General features: G+C 43.1%; 1 protein-coding gene across 1 annotated transcript in view; it reads left to right on the top strand.

Annotated features, from left to right (window-relative positions):
• LOC147703004 (serine/threonine-protein phosphatase 2A 55 kDa regulatory subunit B beta isoform-like) overlaps positions 1–21612 on the top strand; it is a 255474-nt gene that overhangs the window by 217577 nt on the left and 16285 nt on the right. The window contains exon 4 of the mRNA XM_086929465.1: positions 7345–7501. Within this exon, the coding sequence (XP_086785591.1) occupies positions 7345–7501 (157 nt within the window). The remainder of the gene's footprint in view (positions 1–7344; positions 7502–21612) is intronic.

Genomic DNA, 21612 nt, shown 5'->3' with positions numbered 1-21612 from the left:
TTGCCCAAACCTTGTTTACTGTATTCTTCCACAAACTTGCCTTCTCTAAACAGGCCTTTAAATCGTGTTCTTATCTTGACACATTTGCTGTGCATTTAAAGGCAGACATCAGATTTCAGGCTCTCTCTTCCACGTAGCTTGGTGTTTATTTTTCTTTATCTGACTTTAAAGTGAGAGGATATATGTGACAATACCCATGTACCCATGTAAGAGGAGAGGGTGTAGGATGTTTTGTTTTCTAGCACACACACACACACACATTAACAAAATGAACTGTGCTGATGTTTTAGAATACATCAGATTTAGTACAAATGAAGCACATTTTTTTTGTAATGCTGAGGTGTGGTGGAAACAAATATTTGAATACAATCGAAATACATTAATACACTAAGTGATGACATTTTCACACATTATCAATTGTGTGCAGTAAAACTATTTTGGTGCAAATGTAATGGTCTTTTCAATTGAAAATGTGTTGTCTGTATTGGCAGTGCACTACCACAGTGTGCATACTCCACACTACAGTGTTCATTATATGCCATGCCACTCCATTCTACGGCACTCCAATCCACTCTGACATGTCACTCAACTTTACACCCCTCCACTGTAAGACGCTCTGCGGCACGCCATGCCCCTTTACTCCATGCTATTACAATCTACGCCCCTCACTCTATGACACAATACTCCACTACATTCTTCATCCCTCAGCTCCACACCACTTAGCCCTCTACACTCTACCTCACTCTAATCTACCTGACTCTGCTCCAATCTATCCCACTGCACTCCACACAAAAGTACTCTAATCTACCCCACCCTGCTACAATATGCTCCAATTTGCTCCACTCCAATCTACCCCACTCCAGTCTACTTCACTCCAATCTACCTCACCCCAATTTACCCACCCCACTCCACCCAACCCCAATTTACCGATCCCACATCACCTCACCCCAATCTACACTAAACCACTTCCATACACCCCAATTCAATCTACCCTACTCTAACCCAATCTACCACACTACACTGCACTCTACCCCAATCAAATCCACTATGATCCAACCTACCCCACTCCACTCCAATCTACCCCACTCCACTATGATCCAATCTACCCCAGTGAATTCTACCCCATTTAACTGCACTCCAACCTATCCCAATATATCCCACTACATACTACCCTGATCTACCCCACTCCAATCTACCCCACTCCACACCAATTTACCTCAGTTTAATCTACCCTACTCTCCCACTCCAATCTACCCAATCTACTCAACTCCAATCTACCCCACTGTACCCCAATCTACCCCACTACATCTCACTCTGCTCCTCCCCTATCTATCTCACTCCACTCTAATCTTGACTCCACTCCCATCTATCCAACTCCACTCCACCCCACTCAACTCCAGTCAAGGCTGCCCCTCTCCACTTCAATCTACTACAATCTAAGCCACTCTTCCCCAATCTATCACACTCCAGTCTACCCCAATATATTTTTCTTCACTCTATCCCAATCTACCCTGATCTACACTACCCCACTCTAATCTACCCCACTCCAATCTACTCCACTCCAATCTACCTCGCTAATCTACCCAACTCCCCCACTCCAATCTAACCCACTCTATCCCAATCTACTCCACTTTATTTTACCACCTACTCCACTCTATGCCAATCTACCCCACTCCACTCAAACAACCCCATTCCACTCCACCCCAATCGACCCCACTTCAATCTTTCCCACCCCACTCCATGCCACTAGCAATTAGCCATGCTGAACAACAGCCACACTGGTGTACAACATGGCTAAAACACATTGCCAAAGCCAATAACTCTCGCATGGGCGAGACCTATTGACTTTGCCAATGCTTGCCTGTTTATTGGGATCCTTATTTACCACAGTCAAGATGTGAGTTGTCAGTCAGTTTGGTTAGAGTAGATGTGTCCGTCCAATGTATTGTTTATTAGTGGTTTGTACTAGACAGTGGGAGAATAGGACACATCTTATCCTTTCAGGGATCTTTCTAATGCATGATGGGATACATTTGAGAAGGAAATGAGCAGACCAGCTGGACCCAGGAACCGTTATCTCCCTTCACATTCTTGTACCCGGCCCTCACGTGTCACAGCAACAGTGGGGCTCGGAGGAGTAGGCGACATGCAGCATTGAGATACAGCTGCCTCTGGGTCCCATCCCCCACCTGAGATTGACAGCCCTTCCATTAAACCCCACCCCCGCCCGCGCGCGGCATTGGGACGAGCAGCACGCGAGCAAATCCGTCAACTGTAGCGTGGAGCGCGAGCCCACATTTAATTCAGATACAGGGTCTGAGGATATATGGCGCTGTCTCCCATATTAAACGCGGCCAGGGGGCCGTTCTGGACTGCACATAATTACTTTTGGGGACGGACGGAGCATAATTCTTTCAGGAGCAAGTGTGTTTGGTATGCCCACGTCTCACCAAGGACCATTGCAGTAAATTACAAAGGACTTTATTTTTCACAAACACATTTAGAGAGAAAAATATAAAAATCGAATATAGCTTCATTACATAGCGTAATGTTCTGTTAATTGAGATTTTAAATAGTGTTTGAATACAGGGATATTATAACGCTATTTGAGATGGCATCTCGTGTGTCTTCCGAGAGCCTAAATTACTCTTTTGAAATGTTCCATGTTATTACATTTTGTGAACGCTTCAAGACGGGTGCCTTTAATGAGGAGCAGGTTTGACCGTAAGCGATAGCCCGAGGAAGCATCATATGTACACGGACAAGAAACCGATCAAATACTTTTTTAAATGGTTGGCAAACATAATGATGGAAAGTGATTGAAACTGAGTTGTGCATTTAGCAAGTTATAGTGATGCGGGCTAGTTCTCATCACCGTTCCTATCACAGGTCAATTTCAACCTTTGTCATGATCATCATAACAATACATTTGAATTCAACATTGAAAGCTGTGTATTATTAAGGGAAATACATTTCTTTCAGAATATGTCAAGTACGTCTTAGTTTTTATAACTTGATTTGACAGAGTGGACTGCTTTTTGTGTCTGTTTTGTTCACTTCTACCATTTTATTCCTTTTTTAGGTTTCGACTACAGACAGCTTTTAGCTGACTGTTGTCGAAGACCTATTGTGTGCTATACCAATACGTACAGAGCGATTTGGGTTAGCCAACTGCTTGCTTTTGGTTGGCTTTCTTACCAGTCTCATTTGATTGCTTAGAGATACAATGGCGTTCCTTCTACTTGTTGTTTTTGTCCCTCCCAAAGAGCAAAGTTTATATCCTTGTGACTGGATAGCTTGTGTCCATCCACTGATAAAATTTGGGGAACTACTGTTTAGGTCTGCTTATATACTGCCTTACTAGCATATTTACTTACCAAACATATCATACAAAAATACTCACACATAGAGGCTCTTATTCAACACCATTTCACCTGTTCAAATTTCACTCTTAAATACTCCCTCCTACCACATCACGAAATCTATGTTAGTGGATCAGCCCACTTCAGCCACTTCACTTTCAGTGACTGCATTTTTTACCTTTAACATGTATGCATACACCTAAGAATTATTCCCCCAATACTAGAACGTTTTAGACACTTGAAATCCCAATGACTGTCTCTATGTATAGTAGGGTGTCATTAACTATTTCCATAACACTCAAGATATTTATTGTGAGTTGTGATGTTGACTCATCGCTATCAACCAGCTTTGTTTTATTTATCCTTTAGAAACATGAGCACAAACCATTAGAGTAGCAACAGAGTATACACAAATTTTTTGGTTTGTGACGGGCATGTCAACTAATTGTTTGTGACTGGAGAGGGCCCTCTTGTAATAAACCTAGGAACTGCAGCAGCTTTGCAGCCCATGCAATCCTTACCAATACACTTAAATTGCAGTTACATGTATTCATCTTGAACAAATAGTCCAAGAGGTTAGAGTCACCCTGGGAGTTTTATGCAATTTCTATTCTGCATTGAGGTGCACATCTTCGTTCTTAAATAGAAAGGAACAGTTCAGTGGTGGAAGTCATTCCATGGCAAATGTGATCTTGCAGAACTTAACATGTTAGTTTAGAGCACCTGCTTGAAAAAAGACTTGGATCTAGGCACAAAGCAGCGCGCTACATATTTTCTCAAGATGTCAACATTGTGTGTCTTTGGCATAACTCGCCCTTCCAAAGTGTTAGTATACACCCTTGCAGAGCTCTTCTGTGAGGACCTCAGTTGATAATACAGTGCAACTACAGCTTTCATCTCCATTGCACTCTTCCGTGAGTACGTCTGTTGGTAGTAGAGCACAACATGTTTACATCTCATTATACTCTTCTGTGTGGACTTCTGTTGGTAGTATAGCTCAACTTCAGCCTTCCATCTCCATTGTACTCTTCTGTGTGGACTTCTGTTGGTAGTATAGCTCAACTTCAGATTTCCATCTCCATTGCACTCTTCTGTGAGGACCTCTGTTAGTAGTAGAGTGCAACAAGTTTTCCGTCTATATTGCATTGTACTCTTCTATGAGGACCACTGTTTATAGCATAGTGCAACTACAACTTTTCATCTCCATTGTACTCTTCTGTGTAGACTTCTGTTGGTAGTATAGCTCAACTTCAGCTTTCCATCTCCATTGTACTCTTCTGTGTGGACTTCTGTTGGTAGTATAGCTCAACTTCAGCTTTCCATCTCCATTGTACTCTTCTGTGTAGACTTCTGTTGGTAGTATAGCTCAACTTCAGCTTTCCATATCCATTGTACTCTTCTGTGTGGACTTCTGTAGGTCGTATAGCTCAACTTCAGCTTTCCATCTCCATTGTACTCTTCTGTGTGGACTTCTGTTGGTAGTATAGCTCAACTTCAGCTTTCCATATCCATTGTACTCTTCTGTGTGGACTTCTGTAGGTCGTATAGCTCAACTTCAGCTTTCCATATCCATTGTACTCTTCTGTGTGGACTTCTGTAGGTCGTATAGCTCAACTTCAGCTTTCCATCTCCATTGTACTCTTCTGTGTGGACTTCTGTTGGTAGTATAGCTCAACTTCAGCTTTCCATCTCCATTGTACTCTTCTGTGTGGACTTCTGTTGGTAGTATAGCTCAACTTCAGCTTTCCATCTCCATTGTACTCTTCTGTGAGGACCTCTGTTAGTAGCATAGTGCAACTACAACTTTTCATCTCCATTGTACTCTTCTGTGTAGACTTCTGTTGGTAGTATAGCTCAACTTCAGCTTTCCATCTCCATTGTACTCTTCTGTGTGGACTTCTGTTGGTAGTAGAGTGCAACAAGTTTTCCGTCTATATTGCATTGTACTCTTCTATGAGGACCACTGTTTGTAGCATAGTGCAACTACAACTTTTCATCTCCATTCCATTCTTTTATAAGCACCTCTGATGGTAGTGTAGCTCAACTGCAGCTTTCTAGCTCTGTCAGTAGTAGAGTGCAGCAAGGTTTTCATCGACATTCTACCGTTCTATGAGAAACATATACAGGTTGCATATTAACACTTCCACTTTCTGGCACTTGTCTGAAGCAGTGGAAAACGTGGACCTAAATGCTGGGCAGTGCTGTATGCATTTTTCAAGATGTCAACATTGTTTGTGCATGCTCATGTCTTTTTTGTGCATGGTGCACATATGGTTTGCTATTTACATGGAATAAGTACAGAGAGCGCATAACTCACTCTTCCAAAGCCTTTGTTTGAATAGTGCTGAAAGGCCAGATTTATTTTCTTTTTGGTCTGGCACTGCTATCTTGTATATACTTTCGAGTATTGCAAATAACAGAATACAGGGAAAAAAGTTGAACTGGATGAACTATTAAGTGTTCACCCAGCAGGAGCTGTGACACTCATAAAGTGCTGCCATCTTCTGAATTGTATGCCCCCTACTGCCCTCTTGCCCTCCTTCAGCATTAATCTTTTATAAGAGGCTGTTTAGCACAGCTCCAGTTCTCTCTCCCTTACCGTATAAGTTTATGTGAGCATAGCTTGTCTTCCAGCTTCTCTGATGACATCTGTTGGTTGTATAGCGCAACTGCAGTTTTCCCTCCCCATTGTATTCTTCTGTGGGGACAGCTTTTGCCTTTATAGTGCAACTCTGACTTTCAAGCAGTTGTGTTCTTTTGCGGACATCTGTCGACTGTATAGTAAAATTGTACCTATGCATGTCCTAGCTTGGTTGTCAGTGGCAACCTCATGGCACTACGGGTAAAGCTAGGACTGGCCTGTTGTATCTTTGGGTTGTACTGAGACTCATGTCTCCTAATCCACCAATGAAAAAAGCAAATAAAACATTTCTGCCGCAGTACAAAACAATTTTTTTATAGATAGATATATGTAACAAATTACAGCTTCTCGTGCATATGCACATTGAAATGTGCATGTCACGCGAAAGTCACATGTAGTGGTCAGCGTAATTTCGTACTAAAGGATAAACAAATATTACCTGAAAATGACTATTCTTTGGTTGGCGATTGTACCTCGTATGCGTAGAAGGTTCTGTACTGAAGGCCCGGAACTGTGTCAGGTGTGCAAGCAATTATAATGGCGAACGTTCTCCAGCCCAATATATTGATGCTGAGCATCCCTTGTGTAGAAGACATCCTCTTCCTTCGACCATAGCGAGGTATACAGCATCCATCGAACACTCCAGCAGGTCGATATGCAGACTGAGTGCTTCTGAAAAGCTTGTAAGGACGTTTCAGTCAGTCACACTCCAGGGGAACCAACGTGACTGATTCATCCAAAATCCATGTAAGCCTGAGAACTCTCTCAGCCTCCTCAAAAGTAATGTGCAATAGAACCTTTAGCAAATTAACTTTGATAACACGTAAAACTTTGAACAATCTTGGGCATGTACATAAACAAGATTCATTGTGGCTACTTAACCCTTCAAAATCCCTCTTGCAGTTGATATTTGGCCTCCTCACAGCATCAGGCATTTCCCGTTCACGTGTGACGGTGTTTGTGGTGGGGACAGGGGTGGCGATGTTGGTCCTAATGGTGGTGCATTATGGGGATTGTGAAGGGTCCCTCACTGAAATTGGACCCTCTTTACCCCCAGACTGCCCATGCAATGCATATATTCAGGATATTTCATTGACATTTTAATTTCAGAAGGCTATTTCTCAAATGCTGTGCTGGGTTTAGGATGCCTGTGTACATGTTGTGTTCCTTTTTTTTATTTTTTATAGTGTAGAGCTTTGATGTGCTCTTTATTGGGTGCACTGATTTTTATTATAACTTGATATTTAAATTGTACCAATGATGAACTTGGAGCTAGTATTTCATTTCCCTCAAAGACCAAATCTAGCACCAGATTGAATGTTCTTGCTTTGTGCTTTTCAGACAAAACGGTGAAACTCTGGAAGGTGAGTGAGAGAGATAAGAGGCCGGAGGGCTACAACCTCAAAGATGAAGAAGGCAGACTCCGAGATCCTTGCACCATTAAAAGTCTGCGGGTAAGAGTGGTGTCCTACAGAAGGCTTCTCATCAACAACTTACCGTACTTGCTATTTTGTATCTACTCTGTGCATATAATCACACACACGTGATGATGGGTTCCCTATGAAAATTTGCTTCAATGTGGACTTTTTGTGACCAGAGCGAACACCATGTTAGGGATGGGTGGTGGAATGAGAGTAGGGGCTGTATCAGACACACACCATATCCAAAAGTTAATCATGGGTAATTGGGTGCAGGAGGTTTGATGGATTGGGGGCAGAAACCGTGCCAGCTGGGCCACCTGCCTCTGAAGTCGGTGTATGACACAACCACGATTTCCTTTCCCACGCGTCCCTTAACAACACTGGTGGAACAACAAATGCATCTGAGCCCCCCCTTCCATTTACAACGCAAGTCATTACAGTGACTTGCCTTAGGCGGGTGCTGGACTTTAAAATAAACTTACTATTCCACCTCCAGCCCCCGCAACAGTAGGGAAAGCATTGACTTTAAAGGTTAACGCCACTTTACCTAACGCATTTCTTTGGAACAACTTGAGTTGTAAAAGGAATGCGTGGTTTAGACGCATTAGTTGTTTCGCCCGCGTTGCAAAGGCAACATGTTGTCCGGCCGTCATGGTATTTTCTGTTTCCCCTATGAAGTACTTTGTGAGTGGTGGAGGTGGGAGCAGGGCCTGTGCCACAAGACTACATGGCCATTAAACTGGCTGGGGAGGGGGTAGTGACGCTGTATCAGGAGCCATCTACCCCAGAGGTGGAGTGGGCTCGTGGGGTGAAGCTGCGGGCCAGGGGAGCAAAGGAGCAGTTTCAAGTAGGTGGCACATCACACCAGATCACACTCAAAACTGAGAGTCAAAGAGGAGAAACTGGGGCCAAGGGCAGAAGCGTGCTTACTTTGGTTCCACTGCGAACAAGGTTCTTATTACTTTGATAACAACATTGTTAATGTAAATTACGTGAAACACATCAAATAAAATCATAGATGACAGATGTAAAAAAAATAGTTTTAAATAATACATGTGAAACTAATTTTAATCAAGCATTAATGGTGTGTGGGTTTGCCCAAGTGTGCCGGCATGAGCGTACACACGCTACTCGTGAAAGATGCGATATTAGTGAGCGGCTTGCCAAATGGACAACTTTTAAGAATGCTGAAATGCGTACACAAAAACACATCCAGTAACAAACTTGAACATGTGTTATGCTGTGCTGGCAATTAGCTTGGATGTGCAGTCACAGGTGTGACCAATAACAACCTGTAAGTGCAAACAGTTTTACTCTCACTAGAATGCGAGCGGTATGTCCACTTCGGTATTTTCGCACCTCTTTTAATGGCCCAACCACAATAGACCTTTAGTGACGTTAAAGTTTGCTACAAAGATCTCAATAAAACCTTCAGGTCACAGATTCACACCCCACAAACCAACCCGTCCTTCAGAAGTCTGTATCTTCAGTATCATTAAGTTAGGCAGCAGTAACACTATTGTGTAGGGCCCTACAAAATGTCAAGAAATGCGGTCAAAAGCACTTTATAATGACAGAGTATTATTATTCTCAACTAAAAGCCTACATACAACCAGCATACGTGCTAATTTTAAATCTCTAGGTGTTACATATAATGTCCTTCCTTCTGATCTATACCCTCCGGTGTCCGCAGGTCCACCAGTCCTACCCTCTGATATAGACAGTTAATAGAATGTCTCAATGGGATCTTCACCAGGCTCAATGCCCGCTTGGCCCTAGGGCAGATGATGTTGGTCACACTTGGCTTTTGTACCAGCTGAGGTCCAGCCAGCCCATCTGCTGCATGGAACCTCATTTACCAACAGTGGGCTCCTCCTGACTGCAGGAAGAAAAAAAAAACGTTGTGGCATTATCAGCTCTTCCAAAACTACAGTCACACCTTTCTGTATGCAAATGTGTCACCACACTACAAGAATCAGGGAATTAAACAAAAACATGCATTGGCAAAAACCTATAGGTCTTGCCTATGTGAGAACTATTGGCTTTGCCAATATCTTTTAGCCATGTTGTACAGCAGCGTTGCTGCTGTTAAGCATGGCTAAAAGTTAGTGACCTGGTGTGGCATGGGGTAAAGGAGCAAAGTGTGGAGTGGTGTAGGATAGAGTGGAGTGGCATGGGGTAGAGTGGGGTGCAGTGACATAGGGTACAGTTGCATAGAGTGTGTAGAGTGCATAGAGTGAAGTGGTGTTGAATAGATTGTAGTGAATAGATTGGAGTGGAGTCGAGTGGCGTAGGGATGAGTTCCGTTGGGTTGAGTGGCATAGGGGGAGTGTTGTAGAGTGGGATAGAATGGAGTGGCGTAGAGTGGTGTAATGTAGAGCGGCTTAGAATAAAGTGGTGGAATGTAGAGTGGTTTAGAGTGAAGTGGCTTATAGCAGAGCGGAGTAGATGGGCGTCGAATGGAGTGGCATTGTGTGGGGTGGAATGATGTGGCGTGGAGTGGTGTAGAGCAGAATGCAGTGGAATACAGTGGAGTAGAGTGGCATAAAGTAGTACCAGTTGTGGGTGTAAGTAACTAAAGAGTGAAAACTGCCCAAATAAGAAGCTGTATGCCAGTGTTAAAAGTATGAAAGCACTTTGCACTTCGAGGAATATTACCAAAACACTTACACCAACAAAAACATTGTGTGTTGCAAAGAGACAAGGAAAACCAAAGATGCGGAAGAGCACATACTTGGTCTATGCTTCAGGAAGGAGTTAATTCAAGTAAGGAAGGGAAGCTTACAGGACCTCAGCAATCGAAGAATTGCAAGTGAGTGACAGGCGAAAACTACCAGTGGTATGATGTGCGCGAGTTGTAAGCCCACTGTAGGCTATGCAATATGTATTGCATCAGAGCGTACACAATGTATAGGCGAGATCTAAATTAAGTCAGACTTCCCTCTACTCAAATATGTACCACCTCTACAAGTGCTACACAAGGAGCTCAATCAAGATATTGTTTTTTTCAAGTAGTGTTTTGGAATAAATAGAGGACTCAGAGGGAGGCTGAAGGGACAGGAAGAGAATTAGATATATAATATGCACCCATATTTTGTGTTCCGATATCAGTGAGAGAGAAAAACACATAAGGTAATGTACTTTTGGAATAATATTGCATAGAAATATATATAGGTAAGAAAATACATCTTATTGCAAAGAAACAGCTTGATAAAAGCAAATCAACCGAAAGGCATCTGCTAAATGATAAATCTGATACTTAACTGGCGAAGACGAAGCCTATTGCAAGATGGTAGTCCAATAAAGTATTACAATAGGAGACGCATCTTTGTGCGGAATGGTTGTCTCATAAACTTGCTACATACAACAGAAGACCAATCCTATTGCGGCACAATTTTCCAACCAGCGACACATTTTATTTCAGGACAATGGACCGACAGAAGTATTCCAACAGAAATCGCATCTTATTGTTTAACAGTAAATCGATATAACCACAAAGGGAAGAAATTCAGTTGTTACAGAATAATAGTCAAACACTACAATCGCAAATGCATATTTTATTGAATGCTAGTCTGATACATTTACTGCATCAGAAGACAAATCTCATTACACGTTATTACACAATAGCCTTGTACAGTAGGAGACAGGTTATGGTTGAACGAAAATCCCACATAAGCCCTAAAAGACGAGATTGAATTATTGTGGAAAAATAATGCAATGCTACGATGCACTTTTGTATGGAATGATAATTTGATACATTTAAATCGTAAGAAGAGGAACTCTAAAACAAGATCATAGTCCGATGGAATTATTACCGCCGGAAATGCATCTTTTTGTAGAATGATTATCCATTGGAAGCATCTATAACAGGAAAAAATTAGATAAATATACAGTGACTGACGACACTAACTACTGAACGAAGGGCTGATACTTTTCACTAATCGACAATGGAAGTTGCTTGGTCCATATCCTGGTCCACTGTCTTGTCTCATTCCCCTCGGATGTCTTCGCGTTTTCTCATACCTTCCTTTAACTGCCATAAAATGAGCTTCAGATTCTTAGACCTGTGAAGGTCACCGCAGGGGCCTGAGCTGCTGGATTATGATTTCAGATCCTCCATTTTATCACTGTCAGTCAGACCTCCGCGACTGAAGGCAAATTTTCCCTGAAAAGTAAATTTATACCCCGGGACTTGATTCATTTTGAGACATTGACATTCATCTTGTTGGCCCGGGGAAAGTCCAAGGGAGAAGCCGGCTATAAATAGACCTGCCAGACCCTAGCGTTGGGCGCTGCCTCCCCCCCCCCGTCTTAGAATTACAAGTGGGTATAATAGAAACATGGCCATTCCGTGGACTCCTTCCTGCCTTGTGGGACACCACTATCATTTCTTTTTAATCTCTCTCCTCCTGAGCCCAGCATGCAGCAACATCTGAGATGTGATAGCTTTGTTCCTAACCTTGGAGCCTGATGGCATTTAAATGGGTCCAGTGGCAGTGGTTGGTTTTATGAACTGTAGCAGCAGGATTAAATGGAAGCAGGAGAATGTCCACAATGTACAGCCTTCAGTGCCAAATGAAGGGGAGCTTAGCGAAGTAATGGAGGGTCCACGCTTAGCCATGGCCCGTTCAGGTAAGAGCAGTGGGGCTGGGTTGTGCGGGGATTTGACAGACGACCACGAGGGAAAATTAAATAAATAATTATTTTTCCCTCATCGTCGTCTGTCGAAATCCCCAATTCCCACCGAGCCCCACCGCCCCAATGCTCATACCCATTTGGGCAGAGGCTTCCCACGCATAAAACATAGTTTGGATATTAAAAAGATACCTACAAACAGAAACAAAGACCAAAATGCATTTGAATTAACCCCTTCGATGCTGATGACAGAACGGTTCCGTCATCAGCATCGGCTGAGCTGTGCTGATGACGGAACCGTTCCGTCATGACTCCGCCCCCGCAAGGCGGAGTCAGCATGGGCAGGGAATTCGTGCCGCACGGATGCGGTTAATGGTGGTGTTGCCGCCAGCCCACATTTATACTAATTTAGATGCAATTTTTATAAGAATACAGGAAAAAATTGGAAAATCGACAGAATTGGAATCCAGGATTTTCCAAGAATATAGTGCAACACGCAATGCAAGTTAAAAAAAAAACTCAGCATCATGTCAGACATGAATTTGGAGTTACTGGCACAATTTCAATTTGGGTGCCTGAGCGTGGCCACTCAAAGAATACAAAAGATAGATGACACCTATTTTTCATACAACAACAAAGAAGCTCTGCTCTTCAGTAGCAGAACATATCAATCAGACAAGAATAGAAATATTACATTCAAGAAAGTAAAATATGTATAGCTGATGACTTAAAATCATTACAATTCCCACCATAATATAGTCTGGCGTTCATCATACAAAAGTACTATTTAAAATACATTTTGACAGATTTGCTAATGTTTTGTTTGGGCATAAGTTGGCTCAGTATGCGCTAGGGTTTTCTTGTCATTTTTGTCCTCCATCTCATCCCAGGATATGGTTCAACTCCAGTAGCCTTTGGTGCATTTTAAAACAACCTGTCCATAATTGGTAGAGTATGCACAAGAGAGAGAGTTAAATGGCATTGTGCTGGCAAAGGGGGATTTGATGTGGCTCAGGTCAACACCGTCCAGTGCTCCACACTCACGCTATGCATTGGTGTTAGTTCTTTGTGAATGTTGATGCTCCCTCAATAAAATATAGATATTAAAGTTCAGTGACCTTGGTTTAGAAATGAGCTTCTATGCAGCTGTTAAATGTATGTAAAAATGACAACCAACTTGGGGACACCATCTTCAAGAGAAGCTCTTTACTTCAATATTCTGCCACATGTTAATGCAAACCTAGCACAATAGATTGTTATTTTAATTTGTCCTAACCAACAATGAAAACCACTGTGAGGGGCGTGGCACAATAGCGCAGCGCTTGAAATTAGCATAAAGACCCTAGTTAAAATTCTGTATTTTGCGTAGAGCTTAGTTTTGTACCATTTTTAATTTTAGCAAGCCACCTCCCCGGAAGTAACCGCACTGAATGTGAATATTTATTAGATGTATCTCTTACCCCTGCTCAAGTAAGCTGAAGGCATGTCAATGAGCCACAGCTCCATTTGTTTAGTTGTGGTGCAATTTGGCAGGAAAGTGGTACCACCTCACAACATCTCTATCCCTAGCTGTGACAAAATAAGTGTCCACCTGCCCCTCTAGAGGTGGGTCCTGTTAACCTTGTTGTTGCGAACACTCCCATGCTTTGAAGCACCCGGGAGCTCAGGCTCGCATCATGACATCATGCATCTGGCACGGCCTGCGGTTGCGCAATCACACATTATGTTGTGCCGTATGATCAGAACTACACAAAGTCCTGCATGCTGTAGCTCATGCCCAGAAATTGAGGCATTGTGCCGGGATACGGTAAACTGGTACAATATTTGCCTCTGGTTTAAGAAAGCGGGGATCCCGTGCTACAAGATAACTTGGTCAAGACAGGGTTAATATCAATGAATTACAAAAGAAGTCTAAGGCAATTATTTACAAACCAAAGCAAGGGAGCACATATATAGACCAACAGAGAAACATACATTTTGATACAAAAATTGAAAAGTTTATTATTTTTATAAATCGCGATGTCACCGTTTCTCGACAAAAGATAATTCCCCCAAAAAGATAACAATATGTTAATAAAATGCATTCCAGTCACCGGACATACTCATGCTCACACATACCGATACGCGCATACACTTGACGCCCGCTCATACTGAACATGCTTCAAAAATAGATTATAATCATACAGTATATACATGAATCATAGAATCCGCAATTTGTTTTGTGACTTCTACAACAGAGGTCAATACACATTCGTGGCCTAAAAGGAAAAAAAGAGAAAACCATAAACTTTTCCATTTTTGTATCAAAATGTATGTTACTCTGTTTGTCTATATATGTGCTCTCTACCTTGCTTTGGTTTGTAAATAATTGCCTGAGACTCCTTTTGTAAGTCATTGACAATATGGGCCTATGCCAGCGAACAATTTCAGGGCATCAAACTCAACCCTCATGCATGTAGAGATCTGCTTTGTAACCTAGGACTACGCTACCCAAAATATTATGGATGTAACACAGGACGTGGATTGAAAATGAATCACATCAGACTTTTCTTTATTCCTGTCCACGCAATTTAAGGAGCAAGTGTAATGCGGGTCTCTGTTATTATTAAAGTCAATTCATGGATCCAACCAAGTTCCAGAATGTGAAATAACCCAAGAATGCATTCTGAGCAGCCCTCTCCCACTATGCACAGGGATTACTGGTGCATTGTTTATCAGTATCCACCCTTGCCATACCGTCTGCTCAGTTGTGCTCAGAAACCTTACTTTCTACGTCCCTCTTGGATGAAGCTCTTGACATTCAAATGAAATGGTCTCTTACTGCTGCTGGCCTCACGATAGCTGCCGATGCTGCTTGGTGAACGGCAGGTACAACCAAGCACATAGAAACATGTAGTAAAACCCATGAGGGAAAAGGACATGGCAGAAAATCCACTAGAACAGCAGGGTGAGCCTCACAAAAGGCGGGTAGCCTGGTGTGCAATAGCACCACATTTTACACTCTTTTTTCTTATTCCAATAACCAACCTGCTAGATGCCTGTAATTCAGCCATGGGAAGTGTTCATGCCAGCCATGGGAAGTGTTCATGCCAGTCATACTATTCCCTTGAAAATGCCATCTACCCAAACTCAGTCTTTGTTCCATGCATAGGCAACACATGGTCAGTGCCATCTGTTCCAGCGCGGTCTCTGTGCCAAACCCAGGCATCCCAATGTTTACCCCTGAGCCAACCATAGGACACTCTTATGGCTTTACTCTCCTTCGACTACAATTTTCATATAAATTCTCCGATGTATTGTTAATTGGTGAAATTTAATGCTTGTAGCACAATAAGAGATGTCAGCTGATTGGCATTGCATATTTTTCCAGACTTAGTGCCTCAGAGTCTGTGTGAATCCTAAAAGAATAGTTATTGTACTGCCAATGCCATGCCCAAAACGCCTATTTCTAAGTGCCATGTTCATGACAACACTCAGCGGAGACATAGTCCTGAAGATCCGTCCTTCGGTATCCGCAGCCCTGCACTCTTGTATCATCTCATCCCAGTTTGGCATCAGTAACATTGACCTTCATAACCCACTGCTTGCCATTCCCAGTGTATTCTGTCTTGAACTTAGGGAACCTGAGACCCATTCTATCCTCCACCCAGCACCCCGCAATGTTTATGACCTTTCTTTAGCTGCAGTTCCTCCAGGCCGCAGCCTTCTTTTTGCAGGGAGCCATCCTCTAGTTCACATTTATATTTACAACAAGGGGTGGTGAGGGACAGAGTCTCTGAATTAAGCAGAAAACTCTCACCCAGTCAAGAGATCAGGGCTAGATCCAACACCGTTTTTTAGCTCACTGCACCATCCCAGTTTCAGAACCTGGCTGTATGCAAATTAGTCTGTTCCTGTCCCAGTGCATGATGGGAACAGGGCAAACCAAACTACAAAAGCCAATTCTTACACTGGGAAGGAAACAAGCTCCCTCTAGTTCACGCCATGTGATGGTCATCCTTTTCCCAAGAAGATAAATGAAGCTCCTCCTGGCCTTTGCCATGAAGGTACCCAAAAAGGGATTCCAAGAATAATAACCCAACAATTTGACTGTTCAGTAACGATTCAATTTTTATTTTTTATTAGGACACAAAACAAAAAATATATATTTGTCTTACTGAGAAGGGTGTCAGGATAGCAGTAAAATCACTCTTTTGGGGAGGCACTTTACTGGATCACCAAAAAAGGGATACTTGGGTAACATCTGTACAGCTCCAGATTTCCCTTCATCGGTGAGTCTCGAATAAAACAAACACTGGTCATGGAATGAGGAAAATGGGAAAAAGTCTGTAACCTGCGCTACAGACTACAGCTTTCCGTATATTACAAAAGAACAAAAGTGCCATGATGAGCCTCTCAAGACATGGATTTGTCTTCTGAAGTGAAGTGATGGTAGTTCAGAAAGCTGGTGCTGTTCACCTCAGCAGTGTCCGTACTGGCCTGGTAAGTGTCAAGGGGTTGGAAATACCAGAGCCTCTTTATTTATTTATTATTTGAGAGTCCAAAACTCCAGTGTTCCAGCTGGGATGAGGTTATTCTAACTTCCACACTGACTGCAATTACCTGAATATAGTCCTCTTCAAATTAGACAAACTGTCAGTAATCTAATTTCTAGTACTCATACCAAGCTTACCATTGATGCATATTTTAAATTTCAAACAATTCATGATCATATTATGCTCTGGCTAGCTAAAACGTGGTGCCTCCACACTGACCCTGCCACCACAATGGGGAATAACGCTCTAAAGAAGTTTATTTCCACCACTCTAATTCACTTATGATGCAACAGCCCAAATCATTAATCTGCAACCGTGTACAATTCCAAATTATCACTTGCCTTCTTAAATCCCCACAACGGCAGCATCCCTTTCAAATCCCTTACAAACTAATCCTTTAGATCTTGTTAAGTGCTCTCAACTTCAAAAAGCTGGTTATTCTGGGGTATTCTCGTTGGAATTACATTGGTAGACGAATGTCCCTACCTGGACTAAATCTGGCATGCCTCCCTAAAGTATCAACTCTATAGCCAACACCTCAGTGGTGGTATAAAAGTAAATCAGGGCCTATCTCTAAGTCATTGGTAGTGGTTCATTAGGAGCTTTCTGTCATGCCAACACCAAAATAGGGACTGATGAAACTGCATTAAAGTGAATTCAAAGTGAAAAAGAATAGCAAATACTTGTTTCAACAAAAGAAACACATGACCTCTCAATACAAATTCAAGGCAATGTTTTTTTTTCTAAGCGGATAGTGGTAGCTGCTGGATAGTGCGGCAAACTTCCCTGTTAGGCAAAAAGTCTCAGAGTTCTCCATCGCTTGTTTGTGTGCATGGTATGCGTGAAGTGGGTGGCGCAGTATTGTTTTTGCTAGTAAGAAATTGACTACCAAGTGAAAATATTAGAACGTCCTGATGATCATAGTATATTCTATTTTTCTGTATGAGGCGAGGTTGTTTATGTTTTACTAGAAAAAAAGGTACTTTAATGAGACAAACCATTTTTCTAGTTAATGCTCACATCTGACTAAGAGTGGTGGATTCAAAAACCCATGAATTTGATGGGTCGGGCAAGAACCATGTTTTATGTCTTCGGTTGTACCTTTATAATTCATTCTATTCTGGTACATTTGGTCATTTTTAGGTTGAGCCTAGGCAGTACATGCGCTGTCTCCTAGAGACATGCTGAAATCCCTCTGAGGGCTTACATCCTGCCCATGGCTTTTCCTTGGTAACTTGGATTGCCCTTTCAAAATTCTTCTTTTCTAGTGGCTAATCTTTCTTTTCAGTCCCTCCGTTTGTTGGTTATTAATGCCCACAGAGCAATATCTAACTACTTTTAGCATTCCACCGGTGTCTTTAAGAGTTTGTTTCTTGGAAATCTTTTTTCTTTGTCCACTGGCAGGCTTCTCACACAACACGAGCGCTTCTGTTTGCAGTTGCTCAGAGCCCTGACAGTCCTTTAAATCATCCCCACCATGCTTTGTCTCTGCCACTTCCTGCACGGGCCTCACTCTGCCATCAGCGCTGTCTAAGCCCTCCTCCTATCGCTTCCCGCTGGCTGCTTGTGTCGCTTCCAGGGGTTTTCTTTCAATCTTGCCGGGGGCGGTTGGTTACGTTTCATCTCTCATACTCCTTCCGGACTCTGAGGACAGGCCCAGCCGTAGCATGAGTTTCAAGACATACAGACTCAGCTCTCAGAACCTCACCTCCCTGGACACCGAGGACGCTGAGCTGCTGGGCGCTGCATACACCGAGCATAACTTTATTTAGACATTCCTCTAGTTTACTTTTGTTTTTCACTTCATTACATTTCCGCCTCCTGGCTCTCGCAGGCCCAGCACTGAGATCATCTCCATAGGTCTATTCAAGAACCTTCTGCCCTGTTATGTCTACATCATTTGTGTGAGCATTCATGTGGCTTACCCCGCCACACTTACCCTCAGACGCACACTCTTGACTACACTGTACAATGCTGTTCCGCACTACTCTCTCAGCGCTGTGTACATCCCTGGATGTCTAGTTTCTCTTTGCTCCTCTAAGCACTATATCAATCTCCTGAGAATATGCTACGGGAGCGGGCACCGTGCTGTGAGGTGAACAAGTGAGGATGCCTCACGACTGTGTTGTGGTAGGTGTCTGGATCTGATTTTTCCTCCGTTCAGTAATACAGGAAGCACCGAGAGAGAGCACGCCAGCCACAACTGGTTCTACACTGGCTGCCCCTTAGCTTGTATTGCATTAATGTAGGATTCCAACTTTGTTAAATTCTTTTCTATTTTTTGCATCTTCCCCAAGTTTGGAGCTGTCATGTGTCTAGCTCCCTGTTTGTTGGCTCTTTCTGTGGGCGTGTTCACAGAAGCTGTTTCTAACTCTCCCCTTCTCTCTTTCTCCCTGGATGGGATTGCTGATTGCCATTTCCACCTTTGTTTCCAGCCTGGCTGTTTGTCTCTCTCTTGTTGGTCCGAAATGTGCCTGTAGCTCCCCCAGTCTGTCAGCAGAGGTGGCACAGTCACCTGGAGTCCCCCAGACCACATCATTACCCGGACCCCATAGGGAAAGTCTGCTGTATATGTATGTTTCTATGGTCAGTTGGAGACTTCTATTTTAGAGTGAGGGAGACACCTATGGTACGGGAGATGACGCTATGGCCTATGTCAAACCTGTAGGCCTTCGGGGACACCGCCTCCAGTCCCATGCATTCTTTTTGCCAAGCCTTGTCATTAGGTAGGCTATTGCAATCCGATCTGTTGTACCAATCGATGACTACAACTCCCAGAATTCATATTAGCTTGTTTCAGAAACGCCCAGGTCATACTCGGAGTCACTTGGCAACCTTAATTCTTGCTGCTAATGAGATGCACCTCCCTGGTTTTTGATGTAAATGCTTATGTGGTCAGTAGGAATCATATGTCTTATTATCAAGGGTTATAGTTCAGTTTTCCGGCAGAACAAGAACTCCTCTTGATGTTGTGGTATATGTTTAGTGGCTGGGCGAGCCTTTCTCCCTAGCCACTGTATAGTTTGTCCAGCCAATAATAAGAACCTCTCTTGCCAGCATATGATTCTATGGTCAGTTATAAGAACCTCTCTAGCAGTCACTGTATATGTTTCTGTGGTCAGCCAGAGGCTCCACTCAATTTACCATTATGTATGTTTCTGTGCCAGCTGAGCTACCTCGCTTGTTGTTGCTGCATGTGTTTCTAGGGTCAGTGCGTGGAACCTATTGTGCCACCAGTGTACATCTTCATATGGTTAGTATCTGGCACTCACACATCTCTCCCCCCTAACCCATCCTGTGCCCCACTTCTGTTCCAGGTCCATGCACACGCTGCACCACTTTGTCCTGTGGCGTGTAAACTACAACCCCATCTCCCTGCACACCGTTCACAAACCCTGCATCTGTACCATAGAACACTGAATCCGGCCACTGCACACATTTGTTGCTCCTCCCACTGTACACCTCACTCTTTCCATTAGCTTCCTGTTGAATCTGCATAATACCAGTGACTTAACACAAAACAGTCTGCAGGGGGACCCACTGTCATGAGGGCCCTCAAGACTGCCATCTCTCATTGTTATCCTTAGGCCCTAGATTAAATGAGTGGTCAATGAAGGCGCTCCTGCTGAGATGCATGGGTCTGGGTTATGCCCTGCATACTACTACAATGAACCGTCTGAGCCCTGCGCAAACCCCCTCTCTCCCATATCTGTACAGTTCACTCTTCCCCTCTCCTACACATTTATTTTCACAGTTTTCTATATAGCCTGAACTCGTATTGAAGCGCTTTACAAGAGCAACACTTACATTACACAAGGTCACATTCATTTTGTATTAGGCACGTGGAGATTAAGTGACTTAAGCAGGATCACAGGGTGTTGAACCGACGCCGGGACTCCAACCCCATACCTCAGTTCCGAAATCAGCAGCTGTAGTCCTTAAGCCATATTGTAACAATTAAAAGAAGATCCTTAAATCCGGTAGATAGAAATAGATCTGATTTATTGAAGATTAGTTGATAATACAGAAATATGTAGGTCCAATAGTAATCCAATTTAAACCCCACCAGGAGCAGATGGACTCCTGCTCAGCCTCAGATGTAACTGATTTTCCCACTCAAGCATACACAATCAGAACCCTATGTGACATCATAGATGCATGCTGAGCAAGTTATAACAAACACTAAAGTAGGACAGGATGTAACACGCATCTCTTCCCCACCCTTTTCCTGTTGAGTTCTTTGTTTACACAAACGTTCCCTCTGCTTTCACATGCATGCTTCGCCCGTCCCAAGGCATTTAATCGCCACCCTTCTCACAACTGCTCAATAAGTCCAGTGCAGCATCTCACCTGTACTCTTCATCCCTTCGCCTTCCTCCCTCCAGTTCTGGGTCCTCATCGGGGTGCCTCGGGTTGCTAGGGGAGATAGCAACCTATCCCTAACTTTATTTCATTTGAGTATTTATTTCGTTCTAAGGCCACCAAAGGGCAGCCAGGTTCTTTCCTGCTCAAACACTACGCTCTCCAGCCTTCCTCTGCCCCCTTTGTATGAATGCATGCAAGGGGGGGCTTATTTCACTCCTAGTCTGAGAGGTGAATCCATTCATCCTTATCAAAGGTGTTGGGAGGGTGGTTTTAATTATTTGACCTCTATGTTCCTCTAGTTAGACATGGTCATTTTATCCAGTTTAAACTAATAAAAAAACGTGTGGAATTTGTATTTCCAACCGAGGTATGCAACAGACTGTCCCTAAATATTCACACAACCTGTGGTTATCTGGTTATTTTTTTTACCACCAATGAACAGCCATCCGACTTCTGGTGCCAGTGTAGGAGCCTGCTTGGTGCTAACATAGCACAAGTGCGGCAGTGCTGGTGAAATAAAAGTCCCAATGTGCATAGGGATGGCGTGGAGCTGCAAGACAAGGGTGTCCTTTCTGTTCTTGGAATCTTTTTCTCTAAAGGCTCAAATATTTTACCCAGGGTGTCAGCTTGTTCTTCAAGTTAGTTCCGGTCTT

Source organism: Lissotriton vulgaris, chromosome 7, assembly GCF_964263255.1.
Source record: "Lissotriton vulgaris chromosome 7, aLisVul1.2, whole genome shotgun sequence".
NCBI classification, from domain to species: Eukaryota; Metazoa; Chordata; class Amphibia; order Caudata; family Salamandridae; genus Lissotriton; species Lissotriton vulgaris.
This window is presented reverse-complemented; position numbering and strand designations above follow the sequence as displayed.